This window comes from Rhinopithecus roxellana, chromosome 4, assembly GCF_007565055.1.
Source record: "Rhinopithecus roxellana isolate Shanxi Qingling chromosome 4, ASM756505v1, whole genome shotgun sequence".
Lineage (NCBI taxonomy): Eukaryota > Metazoa > Chordata > Mammalia > Primates > Cercopithecidae > Rhinopithecus > Rhinopithecus roxellana.
Genome location: NC_044552.1, coordinates 63,732,977 through 63,758,713, shown reverse-complemented (window position 1 = coordinate 63,758,713; position 25,737 = coordinate 63,732,977). Strand labels below are relative to the sequence as shown.

Here is a 25,737-nt window from a genome sequence, read left to right as displayed (position 1 = left end):
AAGAACTTGTTCTAACTGGCCAGGCTCCCTCACCCCTTCTCCAAGGTATTTTCATTGACATGGTTTTCTTTGCTTTATTTTTTGAGACAGACTCTCACCCTGTCACCCAGGCTGGAATGCAATGGCGCAATCTAGGCTCACTAAAACCTCTGCCTCCCACGTTCAAGCAATTCTTGTGCCTTAGCCTCCCGAAAAGCTGTGACTACAGGTGTGCGCCACCATGCCCAACTAATCTTTTGTATTTTTAGTAGACACAGCATTTTGCCATGTTAGCCAGGCTGGTCTCAAACTCCTGGCCTCAAGTGATCTGCCTGCCTCAGCCTCCCAAAGTGTAGGGATTACAGGCGTAAGCCATCACACCTGGCTGACATGTTATACTAACATTTGATACCTAATTAAAAATCAGACTCACCTTCCACAGGAAATTCCTACAAATTCTCCTTCACTAGGGTCAGTTCCCAGGGACTAGAAGCTTAAAATGTGTCCCCAAAATCAGCCCCTACATGACCCCTAGGCAACTATTAATCTGCTTTCTCATTATACTTTGTAGTTTTGTGGTTTTAAATAAATGGAAGCATACAGTATGTATTTACCTGGCTTCTGTCACACAACATTGAGATTCATCCATGTGGTGTGTACCAATTTTTATCCCCCTTTTTTTTGAGACAGAGTCTCGCTCTGTCCCCCAGGCTGGAGTGCAGTGGCGCGATCTCGGCTCACTACAAGCTCTGCCTCCCAGGTTCACGCCATTCTCCTGCCTCAGCCTGCTGAGTAGCTGGGACTACAGGTGCCCACCACCAGGCCTGGCTAATTTTTTGTATTTTTTAGTAGAGACAGGGTTTCACTGCATTAGCCAGGATGGTCTCAATCTCCTGACCTCGTGATCCGCCCGCCTCGGCCTCCCAAAGTGCTGGGATTACAGGTGTGAGCCACCGCACCCAGCCTTTTGTCCCCTTTTTATCACTAAATAGTATTCCACTGTATGGTTATACCATAATTCATCCACTCAGTTACCAATGGATATTTTGGCTATTACAAATAAAGCTATGAAAATGTGCGAACTACTCTTCATGTGGACATATGCTTTCGTTTCTCTTGGGTAAATACCCGGGGTGGAATGGCTGAGTCATATAAAATGTGTATGTATAACTTTCAAGGAATTGTTCAGCTTTTCTACAGCAGTTGCAGCATTTAACATTGCCACCACCACTGCAGGAGGGTTTCAGATGCTTCACATCCTTAACACTTGATATAGTTGTTTTTATTTTTCAAACTTAAAACAATTCTGAAAGGTATGTAGCAGTTATCTGGTTGTCATTTAATTTGCACTTCCTTAATGACTAATGTTGAGCATTACATTAAGCATCTTTTCATGCACTTATTTTCCATCTCATATATATCCCAGTTCTTTATAGATACAAATACTTTGTTGGCTATGTTCTACAAATATGTTCCCCCAGTCTGCTCTTGCCTTTTCATTTGCCTGTCTTTCAGAAAGTTTTTAAAATTTACAAAGTTTAAATTTAAAGTTTATGCTTTTTTGTGTCCTATTTTGAGAACTCTCTGCCAAATCCAAAGTCACTAAGAATTTTCTATATAATCTTCTAGAAGTTTTATGGTTTTAGCTACTACTTTAGTTTTTTAATCCCCTTCAATTCCCTCTCCTTTTGCTCTACACCATCAAATCCTGGCATTTTACAAAAATACTTTCTATTTGCCGAGTCCCTATTCTACTTACCTATTTTCTTTCTTAAGCATGCTAAAAGGCCTCTCAGCTGATTCTCCTCGTGCTCTAATCCAGAATATTCTTCAATTCCTTTTTTAAAATTAATTCACCTATTCTTTAATTCTATCTTTAGGCTAGTGATCCAAACCTGAAACATACAGAGCCACACTAACGTAACTGCCACTAGCTTCTTGTAGTGACTTAAAATGTCCATACCTCATTCACACTAGCCACACTTCAAGTGCTAAACAGCCACACAGGAATGGCTACCATACTGTACAGCAGATATTCTCATCATCCCAATAAGTTCTACTGGACAATGTTGTTACAGATTAGTAATAGCTTCCATTTTTAAGGCACTTAGTCCAGACACTAAAGGTTTTAATCTTCACGATAACACTGTGAGGTAGGCTTTATCTCAGTATTAAAGAAAATCAAGGCCAGGTGCAGTGGCTCACGCCTATAATCCCAACACTTTGGAGGATGAAGCAGGTGGATCACTTGATGCCAGGAATTCAAGACTAGCCTGGGCAACGTGGCGAAACCCCGTCTGCACAGAAAATTAGCCGGGTGTGGTGGCACGCACCTGTAGTCTCAGCTACTTGGGAGGCTAAAGTAGGAAGATCACTTGCGCCCAGCAGGTGGAGGCTGAAGTGAGCTGAGATTGCACCCCTGCACTCCCACCTGGGTGACAGAGTGAGACCCTGTCTCAAAAAAAAAGGAGAGAAAATTAAGGTTCTGTAAGGATACTTACCTAAAACAATCCTTTCAAAAGCTTGAGGCCAGGCGTGGTGCCTCACACTTGTCATCCCAACACTTTGGGAGGCCGAAGTGGGCGGATCACTTGAGGTCCGGAGTTCGAGACCAGCCTGGCCAACATGGTGAAACCTCGTCTCTACTAAAAATACAAAAATTAGCCAGGTGTGGTGGCAGGCATCTGTAATCACAGCTACTCCGGAGGCTGAGGCAGAATCACCTGAACCATGGAGGCAGAGCTTGCAGTGAGCCGAGATGGTGCCACTGTACTCCAGCCTGGGCAACAAGAGCAAGACTCCGTCTCAAAGGGGGAAAAAAAATGCGTAAAGCATGACATTGCTCTTTATTGCCAATTTATACAAAACTACTTGTATGCCTCTCACAGAACTTTAATTCCAGTGCTGCATACCCCTAGTTTGTACTTTTCCTCCTTCAAAACTTAGTATATATGGGAAATCCCTAATGAATCTGACCCTACTCTTATTCTTCAATATTTACATACTTTGCACTAGACCAATATGTGAAAGAGAAAAGCTCCATAATTTTCAGCTATTCCTATTTTTTTCTGTCGAACTTTCACCCACTCCTCACTTTGTTTCTCTAGGATTATCACCATCATCCATCATTTTAAGCTTCCACAAATAGTCTGATCCTGCTAGCCAGTTGAGCCTCTCACTGGCTAATCACATTCACTTGAAAAGCTTTTGGAAAATAGATTCTCATGCTCCATTCCATAAAACTACCTGTTAATATCAATAGTGTCTACAGTGAGCTTGAGGTACAACAAAGTTTGGGAGTTAAAACCTCAGCTATCTCAGTCTAAATACTTTAAGTTCGTTTTCTCCTTGTTTTCTCCAAGGTAGTTAGCAAAAGAATGGAAAGAGAACAACATCAAAGCATAGAAACAGACAAATTTTCTACACATACTCCTTATACTTCATTATTCTAAGTTATACACAATGTTCAACAGGAGTTTGAAGTTTATTTAGTAATATACGTAAGTCATGGCTGACAACTGAGAAAATCCTATTTACATAAACCATCATAGATTAAAAATACATAGTATTTGTACTTTAATACAATAGGGTCCCAGGATTCAAACAAGGAAGCTTGATTCCAGAATTGGCATTATGTAGTTACGTACTCTGCTACAAAGAACTAGTGGAGGTAAACTTTGGCAGTAAAATTCTCAACAGTCAAATATTAATGCATTTCATATACATGGCTTCGCATCCGTAGAGGAAGATACAATTCCTTCAGCACATGTGCCAATTTCTGAGTCTTCCCCTACAGAATCCTCAACAGTTTCTTCTTCAGAATCAAATTCCTGATTATCCAGTGATTCAAAGTGATCCAGAGGTTCACCATTCAGTCTCTTAAAGAATAAACCAATAATTTATTGTAAAAATGTTAAAACCTAAGTTGATCAGCATATTGATATAGCTGACCCATATAGCATACTGATATTGCTCAGAGGTTCACCATTCAGTCTCTTAAAGAATAAACCAATAATTTATTGTAAAAATGTTAAAACCTAAAAATGTTAAAACCTAAGTTGATCAGCATATTGATATAGCTGACCCATATAGCATACTGATATTGCTATGAGATTTTTTCATCTTGCCCCTCAATAAATTCATTTATAAACAGTGTGATATCAAAGTCTCTACCATGCTAGATCATAGTCAGCAAAGTGTTTAATAATTTGCCTTTTTTTTTTTAAAAGCACTGAAATGATTTCAGACTATAAACAGGTACTTTCCCAATCAGCTGCAGGGACAACTAGGTGTTCTACATTTTCAATCAGCTGTGGATTAATACTTTTAAGGCAGTTAAGAGAGTTACCACAGTATTTCCAAATGAAAACTTCAAACATTAATTCTATCATGGGTCTCAAATGTAAGATCACAATTCAGTTACATGAAGTTTTGATTTGAAAAACTTTCTTCCCATCAGCAAGACAAACTTTTTGCAAACATGAATAAATAAATCTTAAAACCTTTTTAAGGTCAAGTCTGACAAAGCAACACTTACCAGGCTAATTCTTAACAAACACATTAGCTACTTACAAAATGTTTTGAAGTCAGATAAAACCACAAAACTTATTTAGTGTACAAATTAACAATTTTATAAATGACAGTAATGTCAAGCTGGTATTAAAATTAAAACTATCTAAAAATGTGTCAACTATGAAATAATTTTCTATACCTATTTTCCAGGGATAATTCCTTCTAATAACTCTTCCAAAAAAAGTTGGTCTTTTGCTTCGTAATAATAATTAAGTTACTGAACTTTTACTCTCTGCAAGTACTCCTTGCAACTGTCCATCTAGTATAACTCATTTAATTCTCATAACAAGTCTATAAGGTAGGCATCATCATTACTCTCATTTTATGGATGAGGAAAATGAACCCCTGACCAGATAAACCCACTCTACCCAGCAAACTTAATGGTGTTAGGAAGGAAGTTAAGTCTCAAATGCAGGAAATCTGATTCCAGAGCTCAAACACTTCAAGGGGATCACACTATATACTACCCTGAACTTTATAGACAAATACACAAATTTGAACCAGGTAACTATTAAATTACCTACCTCTATTAGCTCTGCCATATACTGTACATGTTCTGCTACTTCTGCCAATTCTTTATTCTCCTTTTTCAGGCGGGCAATTTCATTGTCCTTTTGTTCGATTTCTTTATGAAGCTATATTACATAAATAAAGTTCAGTATTCTATAGATTTGCTATGCTATAAATCAAATTACATGCCTCCAAGTATATAACGTGGAAGACATGCAGCACAGAATTAACTCTCAACACAATAGGATTCATTTTGTGTAATTCTGTCAAGAGCTGCCTTTTTACTTACTTTTCTTAAGCCAATATTAAAGCCAGCTCATATTGCTCTAACAAAATATGCTAAGAGTAAAACAATCCTGGAATTTTTAAAAATGGTACAAATGATATTCAATACATACTTTCTCATTTTCCTTAAGTGCTTCATACAGCGCCTTCCTCCGTTTTTCTGCCACTTCTTTCCAATATTGAGAGGATGGATTTTCTAAAATAATATTTTACATGTAACTTTAAAAATCATTACTGTCAAAACCCAGTAATTTGTTTCAAAAAAATTTCCAATCTTAGTACCCTCCCATATTGTTTAGTAACACTCATTTTTAAAAGATTAAAGTTAGAAAATCAGTATTCTTCTATTTTCCCCAACATTTCAAAGATTTCAATCCTTCAGAAGAATTACAACAAAAGTACAATAGGTATATCTCTTCCACCTAGATTATTAAAGATTTTTGCAACACATTTGTTTTGTGAGGTCATGTCTTTTTATGTAACAATGACATTTTTACAAAGTCCAATCAGTTATTTTGTACACTATCCTTAATTTTTTATTTCTATCTCCATGATTAGATTCAAACTAAACATTTTTGGCAGGAATACTATATAAGTATAGTATAAGAATACTATGTAAGTTATGTATCCTCAGTGTATCATCAAGAAGCACATGCCAATTTGTCATGATATTGAAGATGTTAAATTTGATCATTTGATTAAGATGCTATCTATCAGATTTCTGCCTTGTAAAGATAACTTTTTCCCTTAGTAATTAACTAATGATCTGTAGAGTAAAATATTTGAGACTGTGTCAATACCCTGTTCTCCAACAACTTTTTACCTAAGTTTAATTCCATTGATGATTGATGTTTTTGGCTTATATCTATTACTTATACAGTGGATGGAAAATCAATCTTTTTCACTTACGTAATTCCTTCTACATGTAGCAGTTAGCATTATTCTGTAAATAAAAACTTTTCCTACCCCAATTTAAAAGAAAATTTATCAGTATGGACTCATACATCCTTTTGTATTCAATGTATTATAATCCATTCTTGTCGTTATTCATTTTGATGCTCAAATTTTCCCAACTTTAGTCTGTGAGAATCCTTCCAAGATTACGTGTGTTCTTTCAACATGTCCACCCGTTTTTGAGTACTTCCTTATTTTCTGTCACAAGATAATCCATGATCACCTAAAGTTTCCCTGCCCCTGACCTGGAATCAGCAATTTCTCCAAGGAACTTTAGTGAAGAATAGTGTTTAAAACCAAGAACTGGATACAGGGTGTGCTCCTTGCTACAGAGGTGTAGTTTGTTTCTGCCTATTTAGGGGCAGTGCTAGGAAATGGAATACTTCAACATGTTACTCATTTGCTCAATCCTAAAATATACACAATTTTTTTTTTCAAAATTACAATAATATCACTGCCAACGAATATAATAAAGTTCAAACAACAAATGTAATAAAGTTTTGGATTTCTTTGCAGTTATTTTAATTTTTACCATATATGCCAAAGGGTTAGATGGATAATGTTTTTCACCTGTGGTTATATTAGCAGTATGATATATAGTTATTTGTCTTGATATTTAACTTTATTTTTATTTATATTTTTATTTTTATTTATATTTATTTTATTTAGTTTATTTTAACTAATCCTTGATGTAATTTTTAACTTAATCAGATATGAGTGTCACAAATCCTGCTCTTTAATCTACAATATTTTTAAAGAGCTTCTTTATTTCTATCCAGTCAACCTTTCCTAATTTTTCCTAATAAAAATCCTACTGTCTTCTTCTCTTCTTCCTGTCTTCAAGGCAATTCAAAATGAAGCCCAAATGTTACTGTGACCTTGAGCAAGTCAATTAACTTCTCTAGGCCTCAATTGTATTATCAGTAATTAACATCCAATGACCTATAATTCACACAGAAATAATAATCTTCCATAATGCTTATAAAATATCAGTTGCTTCTTCTTCTGATGTATACTGCCATTCTATTAAAAACTAGTATTTATTACAGGCATAATTCTTCTCATTCATCTTCACTCTCTTCATCCATATTTTTATTGGTTTCCTTATGCCATACTCTCCTGGAATACTCAAATTTCTTTCATACTTCAACTCATTATCTAAACATTTTTCTTCTAAAAAGCCTATTTCCAAGTCTTGTAAATCCTTACAAGGCAATCCAATATCAGAGCTGTCATATTAATAACTACCCTTTCCCCCCACCCTTTTCTTTTCCTTCAGAGACTGGGTCTTGCCCTGTCTCTCAGGCTGGAGTGCAGTGGTGCTATCATAGCTCATTGAGGCCACAAACTCTTAGGCTCAAGTGATCCTCCTGACTCATCCTCTTGAGTAGCTGGGAATACAGGCACAAGCCACCATGCTCCGCTAATTTTTTCATAGAGATAGAGCCTCACTGAGTTGTCCAAGCTAGTCTCAAACTTCTAGACTCAAGCCATCCTCCTGCCTCAGCCTCCTAAATTGCTGGGATTACAGGCGTGAGCCACTTCACTGGGCCTCCTTTTCCTAACATTTCATCCACACATGGATCTTGTCAAACAAATGGTCACACAAAAACATTTATAGTGCTGTTATACTAACCCCAGATTACGGCAATTGGCAGAATTCATAATAGTATTAACAAATTCTTTCTTATAATTTAAAATTTTAAGACAAAAGTTATCTATTTTTTCATACCTTTAATCATAAGATCAAATGACTCCTGGGTGACTCCTCCAAGATTTTTATTTTCACTAGATTCTGGGACAACAACCCCAGGACTGGAAGTTGTAGATGTTAACTGGTCATTCCGATGTTTCCTTTTGGACAAGCCTGTGGACAGCTATAATGAAAACACTTATCAACTGTATTTACTTTGATTTAATTAACAAGAAATTAGGTGGTTTTTCATTTATGTATTAAAAAAAGAGAATGCGTATCTTTTTTACATCTCTGGATCTTTAAAAAAGTTATACAATTAAAAATTCTACCAAAATGTATAGTAACATTTTAGGAATTTTATTTGCAACAATTATTTTGGATTAGACTGGGGTCTAGAGCTTAGCTGAAATTATTTTTTTTAATTTTAATTTTTTTTTTTTAGACAGTCTCACCCTGTCACCCAAGCTGGAGTGCAGTGGTGTGATCTCGGCTCACTGCAACCTCCACCTCCCGGGTGCAAGTGATTCTCCTGCCTCAAGCCTTCCGAGCAGCTGAGATTACAGGTGTGTGCCACCACACCCGGCTAATGTTTTTGTACTTTCAGTAGAGATGGGGTTTCATCATGTTGGCCAGGCTTGTCTCAAGCTCCTGACCTCAGGCAATCCACCCACCTCGGCCTCCCAAAGTGCTGGGATTACAGGCGTGAGCCACCACACCCGGCGAACTTCTTAAACTGAACAATCAAAACCAAAATCACTTCTATGGGAAATATATAATTGCTATTCCCAAATTATTTTCAAATTTCAACAATGTATGTGTTTCTGACCAAGAAAATAGTAGAAATGTTTTTAATGTAGACATTGTATCACCAGTACCCCATTTGAGCCATATAGTGCATACCTCATTTTCTCTTCCAACAAGAGATCCAGATGCAGAAGGCTGAATCATCTTCAGAGTTCTTCTTTGGACAGAACTATTCTAAAAAGTCAAGATAATTCATTATCTTGTTACTGAGTTGCAATATGGTTACTTAGTTACTGAGTTGCTGTATGGTTATTTAGTTACTGAGTTTCTGTATGCAGTGTTACTCTTAGTCCTTCTATAATTTAGGGGGGGAAAGAAACACTAAGAACACAAACCTTACAAAATTTTATAAGGTTACCTATGAACAAGACACTGGTTTAATCAACTGACAAACTTGTTATTTCCAAAAATTACAATAAAGTTTGAAGAATTCTTAAGAATGAATCATATTACCCAAACTAGACACAAACACACGTAACTTCTCTTATTTCAATGTATGCTCTTGCTATGGTCATTTTGTTAATCATATCTAGTTAAAACAAACATAACAAAATTCCTCAGCTCCAATGAACAGTTCAAACTATATATGACAAAATTCTAATACAAGAAGGATATCTGTATTCTCTCTGAAAAATCTTCTACACAAAAACTAAAAACGTACAGGTACTCTTTTATAAAACCAAACATCGTTAACATTTATGGTATGAACTCACCAAACAGGTCAACTGGGAGAAAAGGTTAATCATTTACACTGCAAAATATTTCTTTCCCTAATCAAAAAGATTCATCTCAGGCTTCCTTAAATCATGAATATCCCCCAAATACTTACATGTACTCACCAAAAGAATGTAATTTTCCAGAACATACTTTACACAAAACAAAGTACATGTGTAATAGACATCCCCCCTCAACCATTACCTGATAGTAGAAGCAGTTCTGCTTCAAGCCCATTCATTAGAAGGCGGCTAAAATGTCAGTGCCTGAGGCATACTAAACTACTCTAAAATGCCCAAGCTATTGTTTTGGTAAAAATATTGCCTTCCTTGTAATATGTAAATAACTTCCTGTATATTTCATGACCTGAAAGTTCTCTCTTATTTTTGCAAAATATCATTAGTTATACTGCCACCATGGGATAGCAAACAATGGTGAACACTCAAACAAGGTTAGCAAGAACATGATACCATACCAGCGTGAGAAAGTTACTGATTCCACACTGTACCTCACATGACAAGAGTTCACCTTTCCCACGGTAAAGTTTCTACTGCTGATTATTATCTCACCATTTAACTGAAGGACAAACGCCAGCTACTGTGAGAACAAATATTATACCAACATTTCAGACATAATTTAGATTATAGATTAGTCAACAGTCTCCAGACAAATAAAAGAAAATGTAACGTTGGAACCTTACTAGTAAGAAGTGTTAATTTATTTAAATGCTTGCAGTTAATAATGGTCAAAGAAGCAAGCTAAATTACTGTCACCAAAAAAAAAAAAGACCATTTCCAAGATTTAACTTTTATTTATATAAGCTGTATAGACTTTGGCCTAAAACAATGTAATATTATTGTTATTTTCTGTATATAGAGTATGCATTGGAATAATAGACTCTTAAAGCCAGAAAGTTTCTTGTATATTAATGGGTCTTAACCTTTTTGGAAAACTATTTAATATTCTGTGAATCCTCTCCCCCAAAAAATTCACATAAAAGTACCTTCACACAGAATTTTGCATACAACTCACAAGGATCTACTTTTAGTCCAGTTCCCTCAATTTACAGATGAGCAAACTAAGGCTGAAATGCTAACCCACCCAAGGTCTCAGTTTTGGAGGTAGAACCAAAACCAAACAGAACCCAGTAATCTTTATAGTCAAGATAGTTTTACTGTAGCTAGTAAACACAGTACTTTTTAAAAAATGTAATCTACTGGAAATATATAAGTTATTTGGCTGTGATTTGCTTCAAATTAATCCAGTGAAGGAAAAGTGGAGTAAATAAGGACACAGATGAAACCAAATTGGCCATATAGTGGTAATCGCTGAATTGGGGAAGTAAATTATTAAAATACTGACTCTACTTTTAAATATTTCAAAAATTTCATAACAAAAATTTTAAATAATCACACAGAAAGCACTGTGGGAAGATGCCATCATCCTAAATGGAAGCTAATGGAATCAAATTCACAAATTGTCAATGCGAACTATTATTCAAGAAAAATAATGTAAGAATCCTAAGAAAAGCAAGGCAAATAAAAAACCCTTCAAAAGGTACTTGCTTATACTTACCAATGGCTTTTAGGTACTCGATTTAGTTTACTTAATATTAAAACTTTTTTTTTAGGTACAGGGTCTTACTCTGTCACCCAGGCTGGAGTACAGTGAAGCAATCATAACTCACCGAAGCCCAAACTCCTAGGCTCAAGCAGTTCCTCCCACACCTCGGCCTCCCAGTAGCTGGGATTACCAGTGGGTGCCACCACACCCAGCTAATTATGGTTTTTTAGAAACAAGGCCTCCCTTTGTTGCCCAGGCTGTTCTCAAACTCTTGAGCTCAATCAATCCTCCTACTTCAGCCTCCCAAGTAGCTGGGATCACAGGCATGAGCCACCATGGGCACCTGGCTCTTTATTTAATTTAAACCCACAAATTGATAATTTTCCTGAAGATGTGGTCCAGTTCCCAAGGTATTCATATTAATTTGTATGGAAGGACCTAGCTAAATTGTAAATTCACTTAGGACCACAAATATGAATCTAGTCAAAATTATAAACTCAAAACTAAACAAATTCTGTCCTGTTGTCATAACAATAAATACTTGGAATAAGATTTCCAGCGAAAGTATCATATAAGGATTCAAACAGTATTGCAAATCAAATAGGTTAGATGGTAATGAATACTCTAGAAAAATGTGTAATATAATGCAAAACATGTCTGTGGTCAAAGACCCTTAATTCTGAAGATATACACAAGGGATTTTAATAACATCATTTCATGAAATATAAGAGTAGAAACAAAGGAGTAATAATCTTATACATAGAAAATCCTAAAGATACTTCTGGAATCTTCACCGAGAAAATACAAAAAGGAAAGAAAATCCTGAAGAATCTACTAAAAAACAATTAGAACTAATAAACAAGTTCAGTAAGGTTTCAGGACACAAAATCAAGATACAAAAGTCAACTCTTTTCCTATGCAGTAGCAATGATCAAATGAGAATGAAATTAAGGAAACAGTTCCATTCACAATAACCTCAAAACGAATACTTAGGAAAAAATTTAACATAAATTGTGTAAACTTCATGCTCTGAAAACTACAAACCACTGTTGAAAGACCAAAATAAGAGACAACCCACATTCTTGGGTCACACTTAATATTCTACCGTAATTAGTTTTTTTAAAACGTTCTCTATTGTTACTCATCCTCTGACTAACTCAAGGCTTACAGAAATTATAGCCAGGCTAAATTTGACTAAATTATGTCAAAATACTTTTATTTTAACCCCATGCTTTCTACAAAAAAAAATAAAGTTATTCAATCACATACCTTTACATTCTCTTTGATTTCTTCTTGTTTCTGCTTCATACTGGGATTCATTATGTAGATGGTGCAGCACAGAAGACTAGTAATTAAAAAACAATATGGTTTGCACCCCTGAACATGGAGTCTAGGTTTAAAATACTTACAATCATAAAAATTATACTATTGTACAGTAGAACTATTATTTTTTCTCTCTTAATCCAAACTCAGCCCTGTTAATGACTCAGGTGACTAAAGTTAATGACTCTTGATATCTATATTTTACATATATACACACATAATAATTATGTCTGAAAAAATGAAATTAATGTATTTTAAACCAATTTTTAAAACTGGTTTAAAATTTCTAAACGTATTGTCCTGGATTAAATACAGGGCTCTCAAAGATCTGAGAAACAGTCACCAGAAATAGCAAAATATACAGACACTAGGGTCCATCCTAAAGAGCAACATCTTAACTTTCCTGCTTCAAAGACAGATTTAAGGTATAATAAACTCGGCTCTGACAATAACTTAATACTGATTTAATATCTGGTCAAATGAGATCATGCATTTACATTTGTAGGAAATGTTTAACCAGTAACATGAACTGAAGTACTAACAAGCAAGAAAGAGGGAAAAGGTAGAAAGGGATATATGTAATGTGATTAACTAGACCACTGGCCAAACTCACAACAAACTCAGCATCTGAACTGCTCCTCCACTGCCCACTACCCACTGCCCCCCGCCGTGTCTGCGCCTGTGCCTACTCGATAGATGTCCCTAATTTTTGTGGCCGTGCCTTTACTCAGTGCAGTGGCTTTTCTAACATTAATACATTTTACCCTGTGTCCTGGCGCGCGCGCACAGACATGTGCAAACAAAAAAGCTTAGGAAAGGCCGGGCGCGGTGGCTTACATCTGTAATCCCAGCACTTTGGGAGGTCGAGGCAGGCGGATCACCTGAGTGATCACCAAAGTGATGGGAGGTCGAGGAAGACGGATCACCTGAGGTCAGGAGTTCGAAACCAGCGTGGCCAACATGGTGAAACTCCGTCTCTACCAAAAATACAAAAATCAGCCGGACACGGTGGTGCTCGCCTGTAGTCCCAGTTACTCGGGAGGCTGAGGCAGAAGCATCGCTTGAAACCGACAGGTGGAGGCTGCAGCGAGCCGAGATTCTGCACTCCAGCCCGGGCAACAGAGCGAGACTCCGTCTCACAAAAAAAAAAAAAAGCTTAGAAAACAAAACAATCTAATTTGTGCGGGCACCCTGCTATTTTCTACTGCATTTAATGTTAAGAAAATGCGGTGCGGGCCCCAGTAAACAGACCCCAGGCAATGTTCTTCAAACTGTGGGTCGCGGGTCGTGATCTCATAATTATTTAGTGAGTCATAAGCAACACTGCTTAGAAAAATGCAACTGAACAGAATGGAATTGAAAAGATGAGAAATATTGCTTCCATCAACGTCTCAGTTGGTTAGATGACTGTGTCCTAGGTTGCGATGTAAAATGTGCTTTAGTATGAAAAAAGCTGAAAACCACTTAGCAGTCTAATCCTTCACAAGTTTCCCACGCCCGTCAGCGACCTTGCACCCTTACTTGCTTGTTATTCTCTAGTTTCTTCAATAGCTAGATTAAAAACCCTGGCATAGGACAGGGGTCCATGCGAACCTCGTATTAGCAACGCCAGTATCCGTTTAATGGGAGACGCAGGATTCAGCGACCTCTTCCCATGAGCCAAATTTGCAGATCCCTCAGATCAGGACCAGCCATTTAACTGCCAAGAGGATGGATGCCTCGCCTCATCCCCACAGCTAGGCACGCCCAGGCTGAGTCCCTCACCAGCGTTGCACTCCCCAAGCCCGGACCCAGCCAGCTGGTCCCGGAGGCCCAGCGCCAGGCTAGGGGGCGGGCATTGTGGCTCCGCGCGCCCGAACCTACCAACCGCGGCGCGCGACTCGTGAACTGCGCCAGCCAGCCAATAGGGAGCGTGGAAGTGAGAGCGCGCCAAAACCGACCCAGCCAATGGGGCAGTCCCTTGACTCACCTCCCTACCCGCCGCGCCACCAGCGACCGCTCAACAACCCCTTCGCCCTTACCCGGCCGCAGTCCCACAGCTGTCAAAGTAGGACGCGGCTTCAGAGGGTGGCTGGAACGAAAGCGAGTCGTCTAGAGGTTGTGCACCCTGCGCCCCTGCGTACCCACTTCCTGCCGCCTCTTGCACACTTACTGGGTGGAGACGCTCAATCCTTGTAGCGAACGCTGTGGCTGCAGCACCTGGAAAAAGGCCACAGCTCACCTACGCTGATCCCCACTGTCGCTGGAGTGTCCGGCACGCTCTGTAGTAAAGCCCTACCAACTCCGCTCCCCCGCTCCGAACAACCACGTGACCAACTGACGCAGCGAGAGGCGGGGCCTCTGGAATCCCGCGAATCGCCTCTCCCCTCGGTCCCGCCCCTTCCTGCGCCTGCGCGGTAGACGGTAGCGCGTACTAAGACCGTGGGGGGTTTTCTGCGATCTGGGAAGTCTGTGCCCTTTGACCCTCCCCTCCGACCCAGCTCTGGGAACTTCCTTAAAATGCAAAGTTTTAGCCCTTCACGAAAGGGAGAAAGATTTGCCTCCATTAGTCGTTAGCACCGGAAGAACAAAATATTGTATGTGCGTATGTGTTAATATGTAGGACGCGACATAACATTTGTGTAAAGCCCTGGCTCCACGGACTCGTAGTTGTATTAGGGGCTTTTATATTTTGGCTTTTTGTGTTTTGACTATGGTATGGTGCAGGAGGAATTGTTCAGGGAGATAATGGTCAGTTAATCCTGCAGCTATTCATTGAGCGCCATATACGTGCCAATTACTACTGTTCTAGGCACTGAAATTACAACTGCTGTTGCAGTTTGAAGGAGCAGAAACATATTGGTAATAATTACGTCTAGCCTTTATTTTTATTTTTATTTTTAATTGAAACGGAGTCTCGCTCTGTCACCCAGGCTGGAGTGCAGTGGCACGATCTCGGCTCACTGCAACTTCTGCCCGCTGGGTTCAAGCGATTCTCCTGCCTCAGCCTCCCGAGTAGCTGGGATTACAGGCGCCTGCCACCACGCCCGGCTAATTTTTGTATTTTTTAGTGGAGACAGGGTTTCACCATGTTGGTCAGGCTGGTCTCGAACTCCTGACCTCGAGTGATCCACCCGCCTCGGCCTCCCAAAGTGCTGGGATTACGGCCTCCCACCGCGCCCAGCCTGCCTTTTATTTTCTTTTACTTTTTTTTTTTTTTTTTTTTTTGCTTACTGCGACCTCCTCGGTTCAAGCGATTTTCTGCCTCAGCCTCCCGAGTAGCTGGGATTACAGGCGCCCACCACCACTGCGCCCGGCCCTGTTTTTTTTTATTTTATAAAATTGTCAACCAGGCTTGGTGGCTCACGCCTGTAATCCCAGCACTTTGGGAGACGGAGGCGGGTGCAGCACCTGAGGTCAGGAGTTCGAGACCAGTCTGGCCAATATGGAGAAACCCCGCCTCTACTAAAAATACAAAAATTAGCTGGGTGTGGTGGCAGACACCTGTAATCTCAGCTACTCGAGAGGCTGAGGCAGGAGAATCTCTTGAACCCGGTAGGTGGAGGTTTCAGTGAGCCGAGATCGTGCCACTGCACTCCAGCCTGGGTGACAGAGCAAGCCTCTGTCTCAGAAAAAAAGAAGAAGAGGAAGAGGAGAAGAAGAAGAAGGAGAAGGAGAAGGAGGAGAAGAAGAAGAAAAGAAAATCATACTCTTAAAGCAGACAATCCATTGACTGGAAAACTATCAAATGACTGGGTTTCCAGAATAAGAATTCTGGTTAGCAGGCCGGTTGCGGTGGCTCACGCCTGTAATCCCAGCACTTTGGGAGTCCAAGGCAGGCGGATCACGAGGTCAGGAGATGGCTAACACGGTGAAACCCTGTCTCTACTAAAAAATAGAAAAAATTAGCCAGGCGTGGTGGCGGGCGCCTGTAGTCCCAGCTACTCGGGAGGCTGAGGCAGGAGAATGGCGTGAACCCGGGAGGTGGAGCTTGCAGTGAGAATCTTGCCACTGCCTTCCGGCCTGGGCAACAGAGCAAGACTCCATCTCAAAAAAAAAAATTTTAAAAAGAATTCTGGTTAGCAGTGGTAAGCAAAAGCAATATGTCAGTTTGACTTTGAAACACCAACTAGTCAAAATAGTAAATCTAACTTCCACAGTTTGTTCATTCGTTCATGATAAACATAAAGCTTATAGCTCCTCTTCTTGCTATAAAGGAGTATTTTCATTTTGGGTTTCAAAGCAGTGAGTATTGATTCTGAGTAGTTTATTATTGCAAAAGACATTTTGGTCTGCTAGTTGTTATATTTTTGTTTTCGAAGAAAATCTCTTTGTTCTAATTAACTCACTAACAATAAAATCACAACAACTGGTTTAAGGAGGCCACACAAACATTTTCCCAGACCCAAATTCTATACCATCTCAATGAAATTCCACACAATAGGAAAATCTTCTTCCATTGCAATTCTGAAACAAGAAAGCTATGAATGACAGAGGAAAGGTTTAAATGATGGTTTTACACTTTATACCTTCACTATCAATTATACTTCTATGCTAAATTAACTTGATCATGAGAGTTGTTTTCCATTTCTTCAATTTGCACTTTTTGATTAGGCTAATCTCCCTATGTCTCTGCACGTCTTCCTTCTATGCACGTCTCTATGTCCGAATTTCCCCTTTTTATAAGGACACCAGTCAGATTGCATTAGGGCCCATCCTAATTAACTTCATTTCAATTTTATTACCTCTGGGGTGTTAAGACATCAACATGTGAATTTGGGAACACAATTCAATCTGTAACAGAAAGCTTTTCAGTTTTTGCATTCTACACTTCTCAATTGCTTGTTCCTCACTTCAGAGTGAGAGGAAACAGCATAGACTGTAAGAAGAAACTATCTGTGCAGTTCTTCCCAGTTGTGTGGACCTCTTCCTTTTTTATGGTCATTACAACTTTACTGTCTTTGTAGCATGCTGAGCAGATCCTTCTTGTTAAAGAGCTTTCAAGAGGTGAAAACCCCCTCACTTTGAAAGTCTGTTTATCATGTTCATAATGAAACATAAGAATAACTTCTGAGAAAGTTTGATATTTTAAACTTTTGACATTATACATCACCAGTCTCAGGAAGGTCTGTCCTCTGTAGTAATGCTTGTGAAAACACAGGATGTATTCCAAAAACAAATCTGTCAGAAAATTTTTCGAATAATGTAAAAATAATACAAGAGACATAGGCTATTATTCATGGACATTAGGAAAAGCAGGGAGGATCATGGAATATGAATGGAAGTAACAGCATATGTGTAAGAAACCAACAAAAATCGTGAGGTAGGCTGGGTGCAGTGGCTTACGCCCATAATCCACTGTCAGAGGCGTATAAACTGGAGCAACTCTATCTTGACTAGGAGCTGGGTAAAATAAGGCTAAAACCTATGGGGCTAAATTCCCAGACAGTTAAGGCATTCTAAGTCACAGGATGAGATAGAAGGTTGACACAAAATACAGGTCATAAAGACCCTAATGATAAAAGAGGTTGCAATAAAGAAGCCACCAAAATCAAGATGGTGACGAGAGTGACCTCTGGTTGTCCTCACTGCTACACTTCCACCAGCACCATGATAGTTTACAAATGCCATGGCATCGACAGGAAGTTACCCTATATGGTCTAAAAAGGGGAGGCATGAATAATCCACCCCTTGTTTAGCATATAATAAAGAAATAACCGTAAAAATGGTTAACCATTAGCCCTCAGGGCTACTGTGTCTGTGGAGTAGCCGTTTTTTAATTCCTTTACTTTCTTAATAAACTTGCTTTTAACTTTATGGACTCACACTGAATTCTTTCTTAAGAAAGAAAACAGCTGAGGTCAGGAGGTTGAGACCAGCCTAGCTAACATGGTGAAACCCCATCTCTACTAAAAATACAAAAATTAGCCGGGTTTGGTAGCACCCACCTGTAATCCCAGCTACTCAGGAGGCTGAGGCAGGAGAATCGCTTGAACCCAGGAGGTGGAGGTTGCAGTGAGACGAGCTTGTACCACTGCACTCCAGCCTGGGTGACAGAGCAAGATTCCGTCTCAAAAAAAAAAAAAAAAAAAAAAGGAGAAAGAAAAGAAAAAAAAAATATTGAGGTAGTTGAGGTAGTTCAATATTTAAGCAAAATACAAATCTATGAAAAATGATCAATTATTAGCAAAGACAAAATATGGCTTAATTTTTTCATTGTGAAGTGTCATAATGACTAAGTTAATCTATATTCTGAAAGCAAATGGACAAGAGTTTCAGTTCATTTTGTTCACTTACTTGTTTTAGTGCTGGGGCTGTGTAATTCCAATAGAATAAGATATGAAGAATTGTTACAACCATGAAGCTCTGGCTACTGCTTTTGCTGTGTGCATTACAGTCCTTGTCTCTGACCCAGGAATCTCATAGAATAAGGCTAATCGATTCAATATATTCTTGTTTTCTTTTTTCTTTTTTTTAAGACAAAGTGTCACTGTCACCCAGGCTAGAATGCAGTGGTGCATTCACGGCTCACTGCAGCCTCGACCTTCTCAGCTCAAGCACTCCTCCCATTTCAGCCAATGGAGTAGCTGGGATTACAGGTATGTGTCACCAAACCTGGCTAATTTTTGTATTTTTAGTTCAGATGGGGTTTCACCATATTGCCCAAGCTGGTCTTGAACTCCTGAGCTCAAGTGATCCACCTGCCTTGGCCTCCCAAACTGCTGGGATTACAGGCATGAACCATCACACCCAGCCCAATTCTCTCTTTAATTTGCTTGTTAGTTTAAGGCAGTTGGAACTTTAAATTTTCAGATCTTCTCACTTTTACATTGGATACAAATGCCTGCTTTGAAGCATATATCCATGGTTTGAAACTTATCAAAAAAGAAGCCCAAAGCAAAAAGTGCCCTGACCCCCAAATCTATCTTTGGTAAAATTATGGATTTTATTAAATAGCTCTGTAAGGAAAAGATCTTGGCATGAAGAAATGTCGCGTCCTTTGGTTAAATTCCCTCAACAGAAACGAGGAAGAATCTCAGCACTTTTAAGCACAGATGCCATAGTACTAGCTAGAAGGGAGCTTTATCTAGAGAATTCCAACTGTTAGGTATTACACTCAGGCAGATCACAATCGTCAAACATCCCCCTTGTCTCACAGTGAATGTTCTTCAGCGTTACATTCCCAAAGATGGATCTGAGCGTCTCTGCCTTTACATTCCTGAAGCAAATACAGCATAAGCCTCTGGTGTCTGAGTCCTAATGATGTGGTGCTGAGCCTGACTTGAAGTCTGGCTGCTTTGCCCTTTCCTGAAGCTTCCAGACTGGCCTCTGTCTACAGAATTACTTCACAAGCACTAAGTATTAACAGGAGAATTTGGAGAAAGCTTACTCAGCAAAGTTTTTTTCTACGTATTCACCTGCAGGACAGTGGTTGTTCCAATTGGTTGCAGCTCCAATTTTTTTTTTTTTTTTTTTTTTTGAGGTGGAGTCTTGTACTGACACCCAGGCTAGAGTGCAATGGCACAATCTTGCCTCACTGCAATCTGCCTCCCAGGTTCAAGCAATTCTCCTGCCTCAGATTCCCGAGTTGCTGGGATTACAGGCACCTGCCATCATGCCTGGCTAATTTTTGTATTTTTGTAGAGATGGGGTTTCACCATGTTGGCCAGGCTGGTCTTGAACTCCTAACCTCAGGTGATCTGCCTGCCTCAGCCTCCCAAAGTGCTGGAATTACAGGCATGAGCCACCACGCCCAGCCCCAGTGACTTTTGATGTGTTGATCCCTATGCATCTATGTGCTCACACAGAAAGACACTTATACTCCTTTAGAACTTGGTTCTTACAAAGTTCTTACCTCTAAATAATAGGATGAATGCCTTGTTTTAAATCATATTGTCCTTTCAGTGTCCCTAGAGTGGAGTTTATTATCTTACACCCAAGAAATTAGATCAAAATTGTTGAAAGGCTGTCAGGAAATTAGAAGCCATTCATCTTAGTCTCCAACTGTCTCCTTTAGGCACTGGCCTATAAGTCAGGAAATTACAAAGGACTCTGTAGGCTAAGGTGAGTGCCGAGAAGGGCCGTCATCCCAAGTGAAGCGTCCATCTAAGAAAACTACTGAGAATATAAGATCTGAAGATGCTCTCTGCTCCTAAATCTTCTAATATGAGATTGTCAGAGTTCAGAATTTATTTCCCAGATCACCCAGCTTATACTTAGAAAGCAAAGGTTCACTGACTTTTTTCCTGGAGATCTCCCTTTAAAAACAAGTATACCACTTGTACCAAAAATCGAATCTGAATTGGAGATTTACTGCTAGTCTAAGGAAATATTGGGGAACAGAGAAATATGTTAAACTATACCATGGGGATGCCATCAGCAAAATCCAAAGTGTAGGCAATTCAACAAGACAACCTGGTTCTTCAACAAATAAACAGCAAGATGGGAGGTTGTAGGAGGGAGAGAAGAAGGAGCCAGTCATGGTGGCACACACCTGTAGTCCCAGCTACTCAGGAGGCTAAGGCAAGAGGATCGCTTGAGCCCAGAAGTGTGAGGCTGCAGTGCACTATGATTACACCACTGCATTTCAGCCTAGGTGACAAAGGGAGACCCTGTCTCAAAAAAATAATTAATTTTAAAATATTTTTAAAATAAAAAGCAGAAGGAAGGTGTTATCAAGTACAAATAAGGGACATATTACCAAATGCAATGTATGGACCTTGTCTGAACTAAACACTGTATTTTTTAAAAATACCCAAGGGAAATTTGAACACTGAATATTTTGGGATGGTAAGATATGAGTTGTTTAAGGTTACCTGATTAGCAATGGGTTAAAAAAAGATTAGTTGTAATAACAATATTGTGGGTTTTATTGTAATAGCTTCTACCTATAAATGGTAATTATAGATGAAATTTTGTACCATATATTTTCTTTGAATAATTATTGAGACAAGCAAGGGAAAAGGTATAAATCAAGCTTTCTCAGCATGGGCACTATTGACATTTTAGACTGGACAAAATGTTCGTTGTTGGGGGCTGTCCTGGGCATTGTATGCTGTTTAGCAGCATCCCTAGCCTCTACCCTCTAGCCACCAGGAGTACATCCCAGTTGTGAAGACCAAAAATGTCTGCAGACATTGTCAAATAACCTTCTGCAGGGCAAAATCATCCCCAGTTGAGAACCATTGGTATAAATAAAACAGTCTTGGCCTTGTGTTGGTAACTGCTGAGGCCAGTATGGATGAGAACATGAAGATTTTTATTCACTCCCTTTACTTTTATATATGTTTGGAACTTTCAATAATAATTTTTATTATTATTTTTTTTAGATGGAGTCTCACACTGTTGCCCTGGCTGGAGTGCAATGGCATGATCTCGGCTCACTGCAACCTCTGCCCCTCAGGTTCAAGCAATTCTCCTGCCTCAGCCTCCCAAGTAGCTGGGATTACAGGTGCCCGCCACCACACCCAGCTAATTTTTTGTAGTTTTAGTAGAGATAGAGTTTCACTATGTTGGCCAGCCTGGCCTCGAACTCCTGATCTCGTGATCCGCCCACATTGGCCTCCCAAAGTGCTGGGATTACACGTGTGAGCCACTGCACCTGGTCAATAACAAAATTTTTTAAATATTACTTTAAAAAGGATTAAATGATGGAATAGGGAGGTAGCAACCACTGGGTGCCATGGCTCATGCCTGTAATCCCAGCACTTAGAGAGACCGAGGCAGGCAGATCACCCTTGGGTCAGGAGTTCAAGACCAACCTGGCCAACATGGTGAAACCCTGTCTCTACTAAAAATACAAAAAATTATCCAGGCGCGGTGGCATGCAGCTGTAATCCCAGCTACTCAGGAGGCAGAGGCAGGAGAATAGCTTGAACCCAGGTGATGGAGTTTGCAGTAAGCCAAGATCACACAACTGTACTCTAGCCTAGGTGACCGAGTGAGACTCTATCTCAAAAACAAAACAAAACTTTAGCAACCACAAATATTTTCGCCAATTTTTTTCATTTTTGTTTTACTTCAGATTAATAAATCATAATTACATTGCACCAATTTATTTTTTGACAAACCATTTCTTTGATGAGTATAAGCACAGCTAAGAAAAGTGAAATGATGAAACACATTACTAATGAAGGTTTTGGGACTTGAGACTCAGATGATGTTAATAATAATATACTCAGGATCTTTAGGGGATTATTTTAGTACAGAGTTATTTAAAGGGTTGAAGATGGTCTAGAAGGTGGCCCCTGGGCATTAAATATGTTTTGTTTCACATACACAATGGTGGTCTACACATTGTCTTAAAATGGAAATTGTCTGTATTTTAAAAATCAGATGATTTCCATAAGCAAAGACAAATGATAAAGTAAGAGAAAATATAGGGAATCTCTTTCACAAATAAAAGACTATATTCCCTAATTTTTAAAGAGCTATAAAGCATTAAGAGGGGGAAGCCAACAGCCCAATAGATAAATGGGCAAAAGACAGGAATGGACAGTTCACAGAAAACGATAGAGAAATGGTCCTTAAGCATACAAAACCATGCTCAACTTTACTGAGAATAAGAGACATGCAAATTAAAACTCTGAGAAACCGTTTCAACTATCAGACTAGCAGCTATAGAAAAGCTTGACAACATATTTACAGTAGATAGAATTCTAAAATGCCACCCATTATCTCTGACCTCTGACACTATGCCTATGATTAGGTTATTCAATAAGGCAAAGGTGGTGGGATTTTATAATTGTAATTAAAGCCCCAAATCAGTATACTTTAAATTACCAAAAGGGAGATTATCCTGTTGGCCTTGATTTAATCATTAGGATGTCCTTCAACAGAGGGCTTAGACTTCTTTTGACGTATCTCTTACTGGCCTTGAAGAAGCAAGCGGCTATGAGTGTTATGTCTCCAAAGAAATGAATTCTCCCAACAACTGGAATGAGTTTAGAAGCAAATCCTTCTCCAGTGAAGCCTCTAGATGACAATGCACTGGCCAGCACTTTGTTTACAGCCTTGTAAGACCCTGAGCTCAGGGCCCAACTGAACTTTGTTTAGATTCCTGTGGCACAGAAAGTATGAGATAATACATGTTTTGTCTTAAGCCACTAAGATTGTGGAAATTTCTACAGAGCAACAGAAAACTAATAAAATACGCTACTGATGAGGCTGGGAGAAAACAAGCACTCATATACATGGCTAATGGGAGTGTCAAATGTTAAAAGCCCTATAGAAGGGAATTTGTATCTGGCAAGGCATTTTTTTTCTTTCTTTCTTTCTTTTTTTTTTTTTTTTTTTGAGATGGATTTTCACTCTTGCTGCCCAGGCTGGAGTGCAATGGCATGATCTCAGCTCACTGCAACCTCCACCTCCCGGGTTCAAGCGATTCTCCTGCCTTGGCCTCCCGAGTAGCTGAAATTACAGGTGCCTGCCACTACACCCAGCTAAATTTTTGTATTTTTAGAAGAGACAGGTTTTCACCATGCTGGCCAGGCTGGTCTTGAACTCCTGACCTCAAGTGATTTGCCTGCCTCGGTCTCCCAAAGTGCTGGGATTATAGGCATGAGCCACCATGCCTGGCCCTGACAAGGCATTTCTACAATTACATGCACATTGACTTTGGATGTAGCAAATCCTCTTCTAGGAATTTACTCTGGACTTTCTCACTGTAGCATTATTTATAATACCTAAATATTGGAAATAGCCTAATTGCACAGCTGTAGGCAATGAGTTGAATAAATTATGGTATATCTGCACAAGGTAGTATTATAGAGCCATGAAAAAAATTTAAGATCTCTGACATGAACAAATTTCTGGGATACATCCTTAAATGAAAAAAGCAGAGTCCCCAGCACTTTGGGAGGCCAAGGTCAGCAGATCACGAGGTCAGGAGATCAAGACCATCCTGGCTAACACAGTGAAACCCAGTCTGTACTAAAACTACAAAAAACAAAAGTAGCCAGGCATGGTGGCAGGCACCTGTAGTCCCATCTACCACTGTACTCTAGCTTGGGCGACAGAGCGAGACTCTGTCTCACAAAAATAAAAATTGAAAAAAAAAAAAAAAGCAGAGTGGAAGAGCATACATAATATTCTATTTTTTTTTCTTTTTTCCTTTTTTTTGAAATGGAGTCTTACTCTGTCATCCAGGCTGGAGTGCAGTGGCGCCATCTCAGCTCACTGCAAGCTCCGCCTCCTGGGTTCATGCCATTCTCCTGCCTCAGCCTCCCAAGTAGCTGGGACTGGCGCCTGCCACCACTTCTGGCTCATTTTTTGTATTTTTAGTAGAGATGGGGTTTCACTGTGTTAGCCAGTCTGGTCTTGATCTCCTGACCTCGTGATCTGCCTTCCTCAGCCTTCCAAAGTGCTGGGATTATAGGTGTGTGCCACTGCACCCGACCTCTCCTTCTTATATAAGAAAGAGAGAAAGACACCAGGCGCAGTGGCTCACATCTGTAATCTCAGCAATTTGGGAGGCCAAGGCAGAAATATCACTTGAGACCAGGATTTTGAGACCAGTATGGGCAACATAGGAAGACCCTGTCTCTACAAAATAATAATAATAAAGTAAATAAGTAAATAAAATTAGCCAAGCACAGTGGCATGTGCCTGTAGTCCCAGCTACTCAGGAGGCTGAGGCAGGAGGATCACTTGAGCCCAAAAGTCTGAGGTTACGGTGAGCTATGATTCTGCCAATGAACCTCTAAAAAAAGTTTTTAAATGAAGGACAGAAACAAAGAAGAATATGTGTATGTATTTGCTTATTTAAAAAAAAAAAAAAAAAAAGAACAGGTGCAGTGGCTCACACCTGTAATCCCAGCACTTTGGGAGGCCGAAGTGGGCAGATCTCCTGAGGTCTGGAGTTCGAGACCAGCCTGGCCAACATGGTGAAACTCCATCTCTACTAAAAATTAGCTGGGTGTGGTGGTGGGCGCCTGTAATACCAGCTACTTGGGAGGCTGAGGCAGGAGAATCTCTTGAACCCAGTGGGGGTGGAGGTTGCAGTGAGCCGAGATCACACCATTGCACTCCAGCCTGTGCAACAAGAGCAAAAATCTGTCTCAAAAAAAAAAAAAAAAAAAAAGGCCAGACACAGTGGCTCACGCCTGTAATCCCAGCACTTTGGGAGGCCGAGGTGGACAGATCACTTGAGGTCAGGAGTTTGAGACCAGCCTGGTCAACACGGCAAAAACCCATCTCTACTAAAAATACAAAAATTAGCCAGGCATGGTGATGGATGCCTGTAATCACAGCACTTTGGGAGGCGGAGGCGGGTGGATCACGAGGTCAAGAGATCAAGACCATCCTGGCTAACATGGTGAAACCCTGTCTCTACTAAAAATACAAAAATTAGCCGGGCA

The 25,737-nt window shown here is 39.6% G+C and overlaps 1 protein-coding gene across 1 annotated transcript; it reads right to left on the bottom strand.

The window, feature by feature from the left end:
- Nucleotides 1-3,395: 3,395 nt before the first annotated feature.
- GMNN (geminin DNA replication inhibitor) lies at nt 3,396-14,725 on the bottom strand. The gene is made up of 7 exons (XM_010365209.2): nt 14,553-14,725; nt 12,347-12,422; nt 8,897-8,974; nt 8,033-8,177; nt 5,460-5,542; nt 5,076-5,186; nt 3,396-3,857 (listed from the first exon to the last, which is right to left on the bottom strand). Exons 2-7 carry the CDS (start codon nt 12,395-12,397, stop codon nt 3,696-3,698), a joined length of 630 nt encoding a protein of 209 aa, XP_010363511.1. The 5' UTR covers nt 12,398-12,422; nt 14,553-14,725; the 3' UTR covers nt 3,396-3,695.
- Between the last annotated feature and the right edge of the window lie 11,012 nt (nt 14,726-25,737).

What these genes read in the sequence shown, in the direction of transcription:
- GMNN (XM_010365209.2), bottom strand. Translation starts at nt 12,397, where the DNA reads ATGAATCCCAGTATGAAGCAGAAACAAGAAGAAATCAAAGAGAATGTA. An exon ending in AAATCAAAGAGAATGTAAAG is followed by an intron (nt 8,975 to 12,346) that starts GTATGTGATTGA and finishes TTGACTTTTTAG; the next exon opens with AATAGTTCTGTCCAAAGAAG. An exon ending in ATTTGATCTTATGATTAAAG is followed by an intron (nt 5,543 to 8,032) that starts GTATGAAAAAAT and finishes ATATTATTTTAG; the next exon opens with AAAATCCATCCTCTCAATAT.